We start from the raw sequence: 17683 nt of genomic DNA, 5'->3' as shown, positions 1-17683 counted from the left end.
ATTGTCAAAGTATACATTAATACATTTTACCTTGCTTGAAACTACTGGATTCATTCTACTAGCTGATTTTGTAGAGAAAACCCATGTTTATCAAAACAAACTAATGCGGAGGTCGAGCAACGTCGCTCATGTAAATTATTTATCATTTCCGGAAATCCACGAATAATAGGTTTCCACGAAATTAGGTTATTTGAAAACAAAGTTAAAGATAGCCTCACGATTTTTTATCCTTCAGTTTTTACCGGAAATCAGGCAATAAATTATGAAACAGCTTTTTTATGGAATGTCAGTCATTATTTTATAAACAATCTAGTTATGACTGCATAGAGTGATGTAAGCGAGGAAAATAGACTACAAATAATTAAGTCTAATTTTCTTACGGATTAGCATCGGAATAGAAATTAAAAAGTTTTCTTCGGTTATAGAAAAAAACAATTTACCTGAAATGTGTACTTAATGCGTCTATTGACATTGTGTAAAAGATTATAATATGTGGTGTTTTATTTGGATTTTTTTCTCAAATAGACCTATTTTACATGTTGAATTCCAGTATCAATTAAAATCCGTAATGTTTGATTAAAAAAATGGCTGCTTTGGTGTTTATCTTAATATAACCTCTTCCTAATAGTAGAACAAAAGAAATTACAGAATAGTAGAAACCTTCAACCTACTGCTTACGTAATCATTTAAACGAAAAACTCATTGGCAAATTTAGCAAATGTCTAGATTCGGGGGCTTTGGTAGAGGTGGGCCAAGGTTTGGTGCAGATCCCTATAGACAAGATGCTCATTGGCAAGTTGGTTCAGGAGTAGGAGGATGGCCCAGATCTGGATGGGGACGTGGTGGCTCTGGTTCACAGGACAATAGACAACCAAGGCCACGATTTTCATCAAGAAATAATAAATATGAGCCAAGATTTTCTGGTAACAATAACAATGCCAGTCCTCGTCCATTGCTTGGTAGCTCACCTTCAACGTTATTAAAAAGTGTAAAAACATCCACTGCCGAAACTGGCGGTACTGTCACAGGTGTTGGCAACAAGAGAGGAACAGAATCATCAAATTCCACACAAGAAGCAGCAGGTCAAAAAACAAAACCATTAGCAGTCAAATCTGGATTACTACCGACACCAAATATATCAACAGCTGACACTAAATTGAATAGTCCTATATCGAATAACGGTAAGACCAAGCTATGCATAAGATCAGGAAACTTTTGCAAATATTTTTTTGTATCTCAATTTCTGCAAACTTGAATCTTTAACATTTTATTTGCTGCCAGGGAAAATATTTCTGTCAGATTGATTGTTCAGAAGGATAATGAAAACATTTTTTATGGTCTATGTTCTAGGTGATTCAAGTGCTCGGTCTAAATCAGCTGCTCCACCAACAACAACCACAAGCATCAAATCATCTTCAAGTAGTATAACACCAACAAAAAGTATTCTGAAGGTATGCTTTAAAGGGACATTCTGCTTATTTTGAAGGTCGAAAAAATTGTTTGCTTAAATTTGTGAAAACTATAAGCTTACGCCAAAATCTAGAGAAATGTATCTGAAAGTATTAACTAAAAAAAAATCCAGCTGTTAATTAACGCCAAAAATATTTGCTATTTAGATCTAAATATTAACAGCTTATGGATAGAATTTAACCATAATTATCAGTTATTGTCTTGTTTGTTTGATTAATTGATGTTTCTAACGAATATTTCAAGTACCTGTACTCTTGAGTGCTAAGATTGTGTGAGGATGTAGAAAAGCTTGGGGATCAAATTTACTGAAATCTGATTGAAAAAGCTAAAAATAGATTCCTTGTTTACTCACGGACTAAAATAGATTGTAATAATCCAGCCACATTTTAAAAAATTATTAGCCAAACCATGTTTCAAAGACATATTTGCAAGTTAGAAATAATATAATTAAGTAAGCTTACTCTGTATACCGGTATTTAGAAAATTAAAAAAAACATCGTCTTTTTCCATATTTTGGAAACATAACCATTGAAATCAAAAAATTTTCGGTTGGTATTTGGCTGTTTTGGTAATGTTCGGCTGTGAAAAGTCACACACATAGAGTTACCTCCCTTATGGAAATTGTGAGACCTGATAATCTTTATTAAGTATCATTGCTTGATAAAGACGAAAGAATCATCGTCGAAACGTCGCAAGTTATTTATTAAAGTAATTGTTATCCATATAATTGTGTTCGTGTTAATATCATCAATTACTAAATGCCACTCAAGGAAGCTAATTACATGTTAATTATTGACTTAAGAGACAAACCGGTATTTTTCCCAATCTGCTTTCAATTTATATAAGTATTAGCCATCCAATAATGGAATATATAAATAAAAAAGAAAATAAGGGAACCAAACTTTAAAATTGATTCAGGTCAGTTCCTCCACATCCATATCCAAGTCATCACCATCCACTACTGCAGTTTCAACTAATAGCAATGTTAAAGCTAGCACTGGTCAACTAGAAATAGAAAAATCATCCTCATCAGAGGAAGATGACAACTATTGTTCTTTTTGTAAGATTAAATTCACATCATCTGAGGTAATTGTTTTTATTTGCCACTAATTTTAGGAGTATTACAGAGTGGGTAGAATGTTTCAAACTGTAAATTATTTTGAAATGGTAATGAACAAAGTACATGTCAGTCTCATATTTAAATTTGATTACAATTTTTCTTCTACAAAAGGATGAACCAGAACTACTGTTTTAGAAGGTTTTTTCAAAAATATTATGGATAACACTTCAGAAAAGTATATTGTGTTTGATTGTGCTATCAGTCAATGAACTTTTAATTACTGAAATATGCTAATTAAGACAGAGCCCTGATAAGATATGGTTTTGAGCAAAAACAAATACAACAAACCACATGTAGGTTAACAAAATTTATGAAACTTGATAGATTGTAAACAAGCTCTATATATTTGGATAAATAAAGACTATTTTATATTTTAAGAATTATACTAAACACACCAGAGGTTTGATGCATACACAGAAAGTTATGGAGGTAGAAAACGGCAAAAAAGAATGTAAAGAAGAACCCGGTTAGTGTAGACACAATCTGGAATGATTTTTATTTAATCACCAAGCATGGAGATATAGTTGATGTGAACTTAGACAAAAAAAACGTTATCAGTTGAGTAGTGTTTTGGAATAGAGATTACTTGTGTAAAAGAAAATGTATATACAGAGCTTAATACAGTTTCCCATTTTTTGAAAAAAATCTTGTAACCAGACAATTGAAAATTTCTGGTAATGCAGAAATGTAGGCTGTGCAACTGTTGTCGTGTCAACTAAATATAAAAATGTTCTTTTCTCTTTATAGAAAGTTCTAAAGATTTCTCAACACCATCTGGCAGGAGTTCACAATCTTTCATAAAGCAAAAACCGAAAAATACTCCTACCCCAAAGATCAGAACTGAAAATATTAAACTTAAGAGTATATTTGACCATAAACCAAATGTAAACCAGAAAGAAGACTATGGTTATGGTGATGATAGAAACTATCAGGGACAAGATCAAGAGTTTTTTTATGATAAGGATCCTGCTTTAGCTAAATATGGGTTATCAAAAGAACTATTGGATACGGCTAACCTAGAGCCTGTTATTAAACCACCTAAAGAGAGAGATCTCAATCCTGAAGAATGTGGCAAGAAACGATTTCATACTGATTACCATTGTAAGGTAATCAAATGTATTATCATTAATTCTGACTAGATTCTTTAAATATAAAACCAATTTGTGAGCTTCCAACTTCTTCCATGGCTTGAACATTTTGTTATTCAAAGGGTTTGTGAAAAATGGGTCAAACAATAAAGTCCAGTAAGATGGTTAATAAAAAGATTTAGCATGGTCCTATTTGAATTTTCTCTTAGGTGTTTGTTTTTATTTTTAGCTATGCAATGTGAAATGTACTGGTGCCCAGAGTTTTCAGGCTCATTTAGCTGGCAATAAACATTCTACAGTGAGTATAGTATATTCTCATTCTATTTCTAGTTTTTTTCACATGGCTGGTGAGGCCATTTACATTGTACCACTGCTATATTATAAATGAATGAAATTTATTGTGACACACAATGCTAAAGGAACACAAAATCAACATTACAGACATATCTTAATTAATCAGTACCGCTTTTCCAATCAAATCTGTATTTCCAAAATTAATCAAATAAACAAATTATAAGATATTAGAATTCACTTAGTTTGGGATGAATTCCATAAAGATACTATGTTTATTTGGGTTTTCAATAGAACAATACTCATAAAAGCCATTTCTAGTTTGATCTGTGCTCATAGTAAAACATACACTAGCTATGAAAAACTACTTACCATCAAAATTTCATTATTTAGTTGTCCTAGGTTATTTGTGTTTTATGGAAACTCAAGATTGTAAAATCAGACACATTTGTTCATAGCACATCACTCTGCATCACCACATTTACTTCATATGAATCAATCAAAAGCTTTGTTCGAATTATCTACAGTGTTTTGATGGGTTAGCATAATTTCAACAAGGTATATTCAATGAGTAATCTTCAGTCGGCTACAAAAAACGAAGTGGAAATTGAAAATCAGTTAACTAGTAGATAACTCACTGTATTGTAGATACAATTTTCATGCTGCTAATGCAGCTAACATGTTTTATATTGAAAAAAAATCAATTATTAAGGTCTAGGTCTATGTTAATATTAAATTATGATATAGTTCTGTCGCTTATCATTTGTAATTAGCTGAATTAATTGAAAAACATTACCATACATTACGGCAAACTGTACAACTGGTGGTTAAAGTTAAAGGCCAATCAAATATAAATATGAAATAAATATGGTGGTAAGCTCCTGTGTTAATCGAGGGAAATGATGAGGAGTACTATATAATACCAACATAACGTGAATTTCTTTATCTTGTTGGTGAAAGAGCTTATCATATCCCTGGAATAACTGATAAGGAAAAGAATTTCTGGAATGTCAATGCACATGACTCAGTGTAATTATTTATACTGTAATGGCTGTTTTAAATCAAGAAAAGATTTATCCCTCTGTCACAAATTGTTAAATTGAAACATTCACACGAAACAAAAATTGAAACAATTCACATATATTTGGTTAAATTTTTTCTCAGTGAGAAAAACATATATCCTACCAGTATTTACTATTTACTTATTTAGTATTTATGTAATATACAATCTGAAGTGTATGAAATTAGTAATAGTGAAAAAGCAATTACGTCAAATCATATAATCTGTATTTAACTGAAAGCTCCTGCTCCTATTATTATGCACCAAAAGACACTTATTTGAACAAAAGATGAAAGTGTTGCAATAGCAGACAAATGGACAAATCCTATTTTTAAGTATTGACACACATCAATTCAAGTAAAATTAAGATATCAAACAGAATCAGTGTTAGGATGTATTGAGATGAGTCTCAATGAAAGCACTGGCCTAAGTCACAGAGCAATAGATAAGCTTATTAATTATGTGAAAATTAGTTAGTTATTAGTATGATTTTAGTTGAAAAGACACACACACACAAACTAGTGTGACTATATTAATATAGTATAATATAATACACCAGCTATATTTGTGATTCATCAAACAGTTTCAAAACACAATTTTGCTCAGACATGTGCTAAAATTGTCCCACTGAATTGGAGACAAGGACTTTGTGGATGTGATCCTGGCTCCTGTATGGTTATAAAATGGTGGAGATGAAAATGGTACGTTAAATTCCCAATACATCTTGATACTATTGGTGTGTGGTACAATATAAAATATTCCAATCTAGCTGACATCATCAATCTTTCTAAAACTAGTACTGGTACATACTGACTGTAGCCATTGTTTCTATCGTTTCAGAATGTAGACAATTATTATACGACAGGTAAGCTATAGTATCTCAGACAGTTCATGTAAGTATAACTCATTGATTAGAAAATCAAGCTCCTTTTACAACAGTAAGGAAATAATTCCTTTGTTCCTTTCCCCTAATTGTCATGGTTTGTAAAATATAGCATTACTTATGCCATCTGTTTTTTTTATTGAAATTTTAACAACAAAATGTTTAGTTTTTACTACTGTAGTACTGAACTATTATTTACGGTCAGGTACTATTCAGTCATAAAGAGAAAGTTAGTCAAATTATTGGAAATCAATATCTTTTGTTCCTGTCTATGGCAAAGTCACTCAGTTATGGTTCTGCCCATTTAGATAATAGCGGAAAGATAAATTGCTTCAGATAATTGAAACTTACCTATAGGTTACACTGTTGTTTAAACTTTATAATTATAACTCAGTATAAATATAAAGATTAAACTAGCCTAACATAATCAATTTATACATCTATTGTTGCCAACCCATGTCTGTCTGTCTACTCTCAATCCATACTCAAGTTTGCGATATCAGCATCTGCTGAAAGCGAATGTTATCTACCAGCCAACCACCAACTCAATTTTTCATCACTTAAGACAACCATATCTATGATGCCTTTCATCATAGACTTCAATTGTAGTTATCAGATATTTTATTCTGGATTTGCCTGCTATTGATTTAAAAACTTATCGACAATTTCAAACTGGCTCAGGAATTTGTTCTGCATTTAAGCTATTTTCATGAAATAATGTTTCGATGATCAGAAGCTTATTTTACAATATTCTACAAGGTGTTATTCTAACTAGTCATAGAATGTTTGTGAGGAGACAATTGTGTCACTTTAGAAACATTCCTGCTTTTCTTTATTCATAGATGAAAATAAATTTAATATCAGTCATAGTTTCTTGTAAAGTAATATTTAAAAGATATTTATTCAATACAGAATTTGCTGATAAAGGTGTGCCTAGCTGAGCCTAGCTGATTCTATTAATCTCCATATGGATCTTTAATACATGTACTATAAATTTATGAATTAATTATTTTAATCTAATGATGTAGCCAATAAGCAGTCATACACTTGTAGTTGGATTAACAAATATAAGAAACATTTATCTTTCAAACAAAATATTATTATACATTACATACATACTACATGAATTAATAACACTACATGCCGTATGCTGATTAATTGTTATATGTAGGACTTCAGAGTTTCCAATGATTTTTGCCTCAAATGAAAGCTTTGTGAAAATTGAACTTATTTGATAATAGCTGACAGTAAATAACTAGAATGAGATCCAATAAGGCTGACAAATCTGGCCCTATCAGTATCTCAGAGTAAAATATGTCTCAGTAGAAAAACAATACCTGTGGCTAATTACTGAGTATCTATATTTGTAGGTAAATCTACTGTAAAACGAACTGATGTTTCATTGGTACCATGTAATAGAAAATCTTTAACTAAAGAACTAACTAGTATTAATACAGAACCTATTGTTGGTAAGAAGACCATTATTGTTTTACTTATTTTTTTACTATTATTGATTTAAAATCAGTTACATGATCAAATTCTAGATTTTATCTCATTTGTGCTTATTGTCATAGATTATTATTTATTTCAGGTTTAAGTTATGTCACTGAATTCCATAAAGAAGATGCTAAAGCAGTAGTTAACTGTGTTTGTAATTTATGTGAATCCAAATGTGATGAACATACCATTGTTCCCCATTTACTGGGAAGTAGACATCGGCTTAATTATATGGTGAGCAGTTATTTCATAATTCTATAGGTGCTTGATGAAGTAATTTTGATCCCTTAGACCCCATCCAACTGTCATTAAACAACACATAAAATGAGCTTTATTTAATTGATATACATATACTCACTGGTAAATTTCTGAAGTTATTATTTCATGATATAGTCACTTAAGTAATCGAATTGGCTTGAAGTGTGTCAAAGATGGCTTTTGGAATGCTATAAAAAACTAAGAATACAAATGAGACCTTTACAAAGAAGTTATATATTCTGTGTTATAAACCTGCTTGAAATATAAAACCAACATATTATATATTTGCAGAAAGAACATCATATTGAGTTCCATGATCATTGTAAGAAGTATGGTGGTAAAAAGAACCAGACTCAGTATATTGCCGAGTTGACTGCAGATATAGAGAAAATTGATGGAAAAGGTGAACCTGCTGTTAAGATGTGTGTAGAGGAGAAATTTGTTGAAGAAATTTATGCTTCAGAGACACTACTTACTACAAGACGACCTCCATTGTTAAAAAGACCAGGTCCAGCTGGTGATAAACTTGAGGGTAAGATGTTAATTTGAGTTATTTAGTATTGAACAATAATGAGATCACCAGTAAAATAGTTAACTTGGGGGTAGGCAGATAAGTTTGGCATCGAACTTACCGATGTGTTTTTGCTCATTTGAATAACTGTTTTCAATAGCATTTGATTCACAAAAAGTAAGTAAGCATTGAATAATATAAACATCATTTGACATTGAGTGAAAGCCGGATGTATCAAAATTTTTAAGTTTTGTTTCTTCATTTTAGGTGCAAAAAGAAATAAATTTGAAGCTTATGATGGTTAGTGTTCTATATTGTTTTCACTCAATCTACACCAATCTAAATTCACATGAAACCTTTCAGTTTACACACAGTTGTAATTCATTGGTTTATTATAGTTAATGATTTTGCTAGCAGTGAATTATTTTCTATCTTTTCAGAATCAGAAAATTACCAAAGTGAAGAGTAAGTATTGGTTTCATTTTGTATCATCATCATTATATTATCATCATTATATTTGGGTCGAGGGGCACTCATAGAATATAAGAAAGTTTGTATTTTTTACCACTCAGCAGAAGAGATGTTAAGATCATAACCTTGAATATATTAATCTAATGAATGATAAAGATTATCACTTGAATTAATTCAGTTGTTTAATAATATTGTTACAACACTTTTAAATGTGATGGCTGTATGATTAGGTATGGTGATTATGGTGGCTATAATGAACCTATGAAGAAGGGATCAAGACATCATGATGCAGTACCATCAAATGATTTCCGAGAAGATTATGGTGATGAACAATATGGCCAAGACCATTATGGCAATGAAGAGTATGGTTCAGGACAGTATGGTGGTGATCAATATAGTAATAAACAATATGACCCGGATAGCAATGAAAAGTATTGTAATGATCAGTATACCAATGACCAGTTTGGTGTAGACCGTTATGTCAGTGATGGTATGAGAAGAGATGAATATCCACATGGAAGAGGTGAAAGAGAAGAAGAAAAAGATAGATTCAGTCAAGAAGGTTATCTTACTAAAGAAGACATTTACAGAATGGATCCTTACAGTGAACACTCTAGTAAGTACTAATGATAGTTCAGTGATGACTTACTAACGAAAATTATCAGATCTTGTAATAATTTCCTTTGATTCTTCTTGTGCATTAGTGGTGGTTGAAAAAGAAGAAACAAAGAAACCTTGCAAAAACAAAACTCTGGTACAGGCTATTTTATCTATCTTGTCTTTTTAGATGATGGTTACCCCAGTACAGAACTAATTGTCAAGGAATATGGTCATGCTAAGGAAGCTCCTAGATCTTTGATGGATGACTTTCTTAAAAGTGAAGAACCCTTACTTGATGAATTTCCCCAAAGTAGGGATCGAACATATGGCGGCTACTCCAAGTTCAAAGAACCATTGATTAGAAATCCACCATTATTAGGCAGGGATCCTGAACCTCTACTTAAAGATCTTCCAATACTTAAAGAACCTCTGTTAAAGAACCCACCCGTATCTAGAGAACCATTAATGAATCTGCCATTTAGTGGACCAGTACGTCAACCTTTGTTACAAAGTCCAGAAGGTGAATATGGTCAAGGTAGATCATGGGATAATACTGACACACAGCAATCTCACATATCCAGATCATGGGATAATGGCGGTGTACAGCAATCTCACAGATCCACTTCATGGGATAAAGACAGCACACAGCCATCTCAGAATTCCCAAAGTGACTACAGTTATTCAGGACATAACAACTACCGACCTCCTTACAAAGATAGTTCTGCGGATAGATACAGTGGCTATCTTGAGTTACCAAATGATCCACCAGTACCACCTGTTCCACAAGAAGCTCCACCTCTGCCATCTAAATCATACGAAGAAGAATTAGCTGAAAGACAGCGAGAAGAAAAGCTAATTGAAGAAAGAATTGAGAAGGAGGTGCAGAATAGATTACAGAATATTCTAAGTATGAAGAAACCAGATCCCGATAGGAAATCCAGTGTAAGTGACCTATTTCAACCCTGTGGTATGCTAAAAATGCTTATACTCCATCACATGGGTTTGTCTTTTCCTTCCATCTTGAATGATCCAGCACAGATTTAGGACTTGTTTCATGGACATTATATATGCTAAAATGTGAATGACACTGTAATTGTTGTTTTAAACTTCCCATGGTGTTTAAATTACTTGTCAATAAAACTATATGTTTTGACATTGATCAGGAAACAAGTAAATAATAGTAGTATAAATGTGTATTTTATAGAGATCAGGAGGAATGAGTGATATGAGTGTTTTAATGCAGTCTTTGGTAAGTTGACCATCAGATATTCACCTAATTAAAATATGAGTGAAGTGTAATATGAAAAAAATACACTGATTTCATTCAGTTGACTCAACTTTATTCAAATATCAGTATTCAATTAAATCCTAATGTTCATTTCTTACAGTAAATCAGAAAGTTCCAAATAGAAGTAGTACCTTTTTTAATCTCTTGATTACTTCATACTGGCATTTGTTTGTCTCTTATAATGTATTTCTTTCAGTCCAATTCCTTGATTTCCAATGAAGATGAAGCTGAAATGGCATTACAAGTATCTAACGCCTTGACACAAGCTTTATTAAAATATCGACTTAAAACATTGCCACCAGAGGTAGGTATATTTTTATAACATAACAGAAATTATGTTGACTTATATATAGAATTATAATTGCAAACATGCAAAATACACTGTAACTGAATTCAATTTTAAAGCCAGATTGAACCGAAGAAGTTGTCATAGAAAGTAAAGAAACTTCTGTAGTTATATCCTAATTTTTTTTTATATTTGCAGATGGTAAAAGATGCATTACCTAACTATGGTGAAATAGTCAGTCAGTTGGATGTTTCTCAATCTCCAGCATCATCAAAATCCTTGAAATCAACACCAGCCACACCAGACACTTCATATCTACACAATCAGAATATTCCTGGTTTGATGTCCACAAGCCAATGGCCAGTTTCCTCCAATGCTGCACAGATGCCAATGCAAGTTGACCAGTATAATATCATGTCTCAATGGCCACAAATGGTACAACCAGACAATCAGCTGGCCACCCTACAGCAGCCTTTACAATCGCAATATATGCAACAACAGATTACTCCCCAATCTTTAATGTCCCAACAAACATCTTCTGCTTCACAACCACTCATCATACCATCACCTCCAGCACAGCTCGTACATCATGCAATGGGTTATTCTAAGAAAAAACAGTCTAATCCTCAGAATGAGCAACAATTTATGTCACCATCTTCATCAACTCCTCAAATGGTACCACCTATATCTGAAAATGTTTCTGGTGCTAGTAATCTTGGTTCTGTTTCTAAAAGTTATTACAGTGATGTTCCCCCTGAATATCTCCATCATAGATTACTCCAAGGACCACCAAGTGTTTCTCGACCACAGCGTAGACCTTGAGTATAGTTTATACCACACTACATGTCTATTGTGATTTTCTAGTCCAAGAAGGGCCCGTTTTTAGATGGATTCAAAATACGCTATGGCTTGGTGCTTGATTTGGTGTAACGTGGAAGATGTTAATATTTGGTGTTATGTATCAATGATGAGATGATACTGTAGGTTGATGAAATGAATTTTGTATCCAGAAAACCAAAATGGAGCAGAAAAGTAACCTATATAATTATAAGGTTAATACCAAATTTTACCATTTTTATTTGTATAACTATTAATTAAAAAATGTCATCAAATGATTTTCAAATATTATACTTCTGTCCTGACAAAATAACCCTCATTACATACTGCATGATGTTGCCAGTCTTCTTTAGCCCAATATTAGGTGCAGAAAAGTAGAATGTTAATTCATTTTATAATATGTTAAGTTAAATGTTCAAGAACTATTATCCATACAGCACATTAATGTCTAGTCTTCTATCAAGAGTAATAGGAGTCTTTGATATCTACCCCTTTAACCATTGTTCAGCAAAGATATTATTCCTTCAGGACATTTAAGGGAACCTGATGCAGTCACAATTAATAGGCATGGTTTCTTGTGATGGATTTCTGTCAATTTGAACTGAACCTTATGGTGATCGGGAATGGAATTATGGTGGGTTAATTTACAATTTTCATTCATCTTTCCTGATATGCAAAGGTAATGGATATAAGATAGGGAAAAGGGTCAATTTCAAGGTTGTGTATTGTTTCTGATCCTACACTGATAATTGCACATACATATGACAATCCAAATCAATATGGAAAAAATATTTATCACAAATAAGCAGTTAAAATACTAACACTCATGGTCATTTTAAGGTAGATTTATTCAATGTGATGATATAAATGTAAAACATGATTGATCAATATACAAGATGATATAATTAGCACTAATTATAAATTACCGGTAAATATATAACATTGACTGTTCATTAGAACCACCTTCTTCACTATTTATACAATTCTCAACATTTGAGACTAGCCTTTCCTATATTCTTTCTAAGATACAAAGGTCACCAACTTCCCTCAGATCTGGATTCTGTTACTTAATTCAACCACTGAAGCATAACCTTCAGTCTCCAACCAACTAAATTTTATCATCATTGGAGTAATTTCTTTTTCATTATTTCATAAACCATTCTTCTTCTAAAATATGGCATATCATCCTGTAATTGATGATAAACAACAATATCAATAAAATCCATACCAGGTTGAAACCAGTATGGCCTTATATTCAATCTCATTGCACAGGAGTCAAGGATTTCAATAATAAAACAAGGTAATGTAATTGTAAATATAAATGTCAAAATGTGATCAATCAGGAACCAATTAATTCCTATTAATTATCCAATAATGCTTGAAACTACTTGTTTGGCATTTCTATAATTCTGTAGGTATTTGACACTGCAGTCTGCATGTCCCCACAACTTGAATATTGACACACATACCTTCCCGACCACTACTCAAGAGTTAGTAAACTTTAATATTGATACACATACCCTTCTCACAACTATGAGTGTTAGTTTACTTTAATATTGACACACATACCTTCCCGACCACTACTCAAGAGTTAGTAAACTTTAATATTGATAACATACCCTTCTCACAACTATGAGTGTTAGTTTACTTTAATATTGATACACATACCCTTCTCACAACTATGAGTGTTAGTTTACTTTAATATCGATACACATACCCTCCCAACCACTACTCAAGAGTTGGTAAACTTTAATATTGATACACATACCCTCCCAACCACTACTGAGAGTTAGTAAACTTTAATATTGATACACATACCTTCCCGACCACTACTCAAGAGTTAGTAAACTTTAATATTGATACACATACCCTCCCAACCACTACTGAGAGTTAGTAAACTTTAATATTGATACACATACCCTCCCAACCACTACTGAGAGTTAGTAAACTTTAATATTGATACACATACCTTCCCAACCACTACTCAAGAGTTAGTAAACTTTAATATTGATACACATACCCTTCTCACAACTATGAGTGTTAGTTTACTTTAATATTGATACGCATACCCTCCCGACCACTACTCAAGAGTTAGTAAACTTTAATATTGATAACATACCCTTCTCACAACTATGAGTGTTAGTTTACTTTAATATTGATACACATACCCTTCTCACAACTATGAGTGTTAGTTTACTTTAATATTGATACACATACCCTCCCAACCACTACTGAGAGTTAGTAAACTTTAATATTGATACATAAACCCTCCCAACCACTACTGAGAGTTAGTAAACTTTAATATTGATACACATACCCTTCTCACAACTATGAGTGTTAGTTTACTTTAATATTGATACATAAACCCTCCCAACCACTACTGAGAGTTAGTAAACTTTAATATTGATACACATACCCTCCCAACCACTACTGAGAGTTTGTAAACTTTAATATTGATACACATACCCTTCTCACAACTATGAGTGTTAGTTTACTTTAATATTGATACACATACCCTCCCAACCACTACTGAGAGTTAGTAAACTTTAATATTGATACATAAACCCTCCCAACCACTACTGAGAGTTAGTAAACTTTAATATTGATACACATACCCTCCCAACCACTACTCAGAGTTAGTAAACTTTAATATTGATATGCATACCCTACTCAGAGTTAGTGAACTTTAATATTGATACACATACCCTTCTCACAACTATGAGTGTTAGTTTACTTTAATATTGATACACATACCTGTGTGAAAGTTATCTCAGCTCCTCTTGTGATATACTCAGCATATTTACAGGCAAACATACCACAATCACTACCATTCATTTGTTGAGGGATGTCCTGTAATAAAGTCAGAATTTAATAGTATATCACTGAAATATATCTCATTCTATATCTGGAAACTTCAGACAATGATTATACATATACTGAGTAATCATGATGTCCATTTTAAAATAAATTTACATAATACATAAAAATAATATTAGGACAAACCTTGACATTAACACTAGTCCAACCTGACAAATCAAACTGTTGTTTCTTTTTATCTAAACTTTCTTCACATAAATATTGTCTGTAATATAGAATGATGTTTGTCATAAGATATACCCATGAATACACTGCAAAAATGCAAACAGTATAAAATTATATATCACTCTACAATTGATGTATTAAGCACTATTTAAACATTGTAATGCAGAAGTTAATCAGATAAAATGTAGAGAAAAAGCTCTCTCAATGTATGGAGCATTGGTAAACCTCGTAAGACAGAGATCACAGGCTTAGTTAATTTTAATGGACAAAAAGTAGTTACCTCAAAGCATTTAGACATTTATTATTATTACCACCCATAGAATCATAATATTTGATACATTTGTTTCTGAAGTCAATTATCTGGAATATACAAGAAATCTATAAACTATAAAGTAGATGAAGGAGACACAATAAAATTCCATTTGAAATATTGTAGCAGCAATCTTTAATTCAGGTATTTGGCTATGAGTAAAGTATTGTTCAAGGACAAAACTCACATGCATTCACATAATCTCACCCTTACAATCGACAAGCCCACACAACAGCTATCCTAGATCATTTAAGACATATTCAATGGAATGCAGCCTTAAGACAGCATCTCTAACTCCAGATAGAGATGTTCAAACAGAGAACAAACCAACCACACAGCCAAGGAAAAAATGTATTTCTACTTACAGCTAAACACCAATGCATTCCCAGATGTACTGGTATTAAAATATAATCTACAGCTAATACATCAACACGTTTAGTCCACCGTCGTACTGCTGAGTGACCAGCACCCATTAATTTAGGGTAGAAAAATGTATTAAATGCATGAACTTTTGGCATGTTGTCATTTTCTCCTCTTTCCATCAACATATTCATATAGAAATTTATCACCTGCAATCAGAAATAAGTCTAAGCATTTCGTAGCTTGAATACACCAATTTTTTGAGGGCATTACAAAGGTTTTTTATTTTTAACTAACGCACAGCACAGACTGTAACATGTGACCAACATTTATTGTCCCATTTGACTGACTGGTGTTTACCATGCCAACCCATCCAAATTATATCACTGATAGGTCAAGATGGGTTAAAATATGAAAAGATTTGCATGCCCGATCGAACAAGGATCAGCTATCTTCAACTGGCCTCGAGCAAAATGGCAAGGTGTATAGTAGTATAATATAAATACCTCATCATTTAACCAATTTAAACCTTTTAGTGTTAACATGTCTTGTTTTAATATCTGTAATTTATATCCTTCTGATAATACAGCTTGTGTTGGACCAGATTGTAAAGCTTTCTCAATAATTTCCTTCATATCAGCTGTAATTTCTATAAATATAACATACAGCAATTCAATTTCACCAAAATACTCTAACGCAAAGGGTTCAGATTCAAATTTTTACTTTCAGAACTGTCTTGTTCAGTAATCTATTTCATCAGTTACATATTTCTTTATCTTTGTAATTAGCATTTTTAAAATGCTTAATTCAACATGACTATGCCCATTTGATGAAATTGTAGGGAAATTGTTTGTGGTTTGAGCTAAGATTACAACAAAAGGGGAAGATCTGTTATTGAAGATTTCTCTACCTCATTATTGTTCCCTTTACAGAATACAAATTAAACAATCAGCAATCAAATTTCAACATATTTGATCAATTGTAATCCATGAATGCAGAATTTAGGTAGCTATCCAGAAGGACCAATTTATTTCTTATAATTCAAATATAAAAAAACCATATGTACATGTCAGTAAGATAGAAATTATGAACTAATTCACTGTTCTATTCCCCACACACAACCCGTCTTTATTAGCCCACATGGTACAGAAAAGTAGGACGTAAAACCCCATTCATTTCATTTCATTTCCCCACAAACAAAAAAAAACACAATATCCTACCAGATTCAAAATCAATTGCAATAGTCATTTTAGAATAGATCCAATTTCAGTACAGATTCAACAAGTCAATGGTGGATGTAGTATGGCAATTCTAGGGATTTCCCTCTCACTCCCTCTGACATTGATTAATGGGGTGGGATTAATTAATTTTAAAGGGTTCATTGATTAAGCCAATAATAAGGGGGTTTATGAGGTAACTAATAAATATTATCTTATACTCTGTTACATAATGACATAATCTTAGCTATATAACATCACTATCAGCCTATATAAATTTATTAATAACTCTTAGTTATATTCTTATAAATACTTCAGCTTCATATTTGTCATAACCTATTGATTGATAAAACTTTTACTTTCAAAAGTCCATCTTATCATTTTAACACTTATTTATTCTTTTTTAGTTTTATTTTTATACACTTCCAAATTTGTATCACTTTTCCTTGAAACAATGGTATGTAAGAATTGAAAACTTGGGGGAATGTCTAGCAAGTGTAATTGTGAAAACTGTAATCAAGTCTAACCTGGTAGTGTTTGAGTAGACTCTTCATCTTCTATAACTATAGTTTCCGTAAAAGGTTCAAGAGCTTTCATCTGTTCATGTAACTGTCAATTAATAAAAATATCATATAATAAAGTAATAAAAAGTAAAGATTTAAAGGATTTAAAATTCTTATGAGGTACATGTGATAACGCTGAATTTAAAATTCAAAACTAATATAACAATACTTACACTTTTCTCAAGCTGTTCATCTTTTCTTCTTCTCTGCAATGAACCACAAATTAATTAAACCACAAATTGATCACAACAGGGTTAGGGGGTAACTTTTCTGAAACTACCCCACCAAGCACAAAACTTTGACCTGTTAGTGCAGTTCCCCAGAGTTGTGAGACAATGGTAATGATAATTTTATTATGAATAATCACATGAAGATATAAATCTGCAGTCATATTTCTGCCATTAATTTCAATATAACTACATACCCATTCATGATGAACTTTAGCTGTGATTTCTGCTTCTGATATCTTGCGTAATCTGTCCTTTTTATCTATGGTGGATACTGTTTTACTACAAATTATGTAAATAATGT

General features: G+C 32.1%; 2 protein-coding genes across 2 annotated transcripts; one reads left to right on the top strand and one right to left on the bottom strand.

Moving 5' to 3' along the window:
- Nucleotides 1-718: 718 nt before the first annotated feature.
- On the top strand, nucleotides 719-11935 carry LOTGIDRAFT_238678 (hypothetical protein; the record flags this gene model as incomplete). The annotated part of the gene is made up of 17 exons (XM_009050900.1): nucleotides 719-1181; nucleotides 1351-1451; nucleotides 2389-2556; nucleotides 2969-3056; nucleotides 3338-3696; nucleotides 3908-3976; nucleotides 5870-5894; nucleotides 7283-7381; nucleotides 7504-7643; nucleotides 7959-8199; nucleotides 8446-8478; nucleotides 8619-8643; nucleotides 8880-9265; nucleotides 9437-10191; nucleotides 10454-10498; nucleotides 10734-10841; nucleotides 11022-11935. The coding sequence occupies 17 exons, from the start codon at nucleotides 719-721 to the stop codon at nucleotides 11643-11645; spliced, it is 3729 nt and encodes a 1242-aa protein (XP_009049148.1). The 3' UTR covers nucleotides 11646-11935.
- Nucleotides 11936-12489: 554 nt separating this feature from the next.
- LOTGIDRAFT_201054 (hypothetical protein) lies at nucleotides 12490-17683 on the bottom strand. The gene is made up of 9 exons (XM_009050899.1): nucleotides 17577-17683; nucleotides 17326-17358; nucleotides 17117-17198; nucleotides 15879-16021; nucleotides 15378-15581; nucleotides 14983-15062; nucleotides 14664-14742; nucleotides 14415-14510; nucleotides 12490-12847 (listed from the first exon to the last, which is right to left on the bottom strand). Exons 3-9 carry the CDS (start codon nucleotides 17184-17186, stop codon nucleotides 12782-12784), a joined length of 738 nt encoding a protein of 245 aa, XP_009049147.1. The 5' UTR covers nucleotides 17187-17198; nucleotides 17326-17358; nucleotides 17577-17683; the 3' UTR covers nucleotides 12490-12781.

This window comes from Lottia gigantea (genome assembly GCF_000327385.1).
Source record: "Lottia gigantea unplaced genomic scaffold LOTGIsca_158, whole genome shotgun sequence".
Classification (NCBI taxonomy): Eukaryota; Metazoa; Mollusca; class Gastropoda; family Lottiidae; genus Lottia; species Lottia gigantea.
This window is presented reverse-complemented; position numbering and strand designations above follow the sequence as displayed.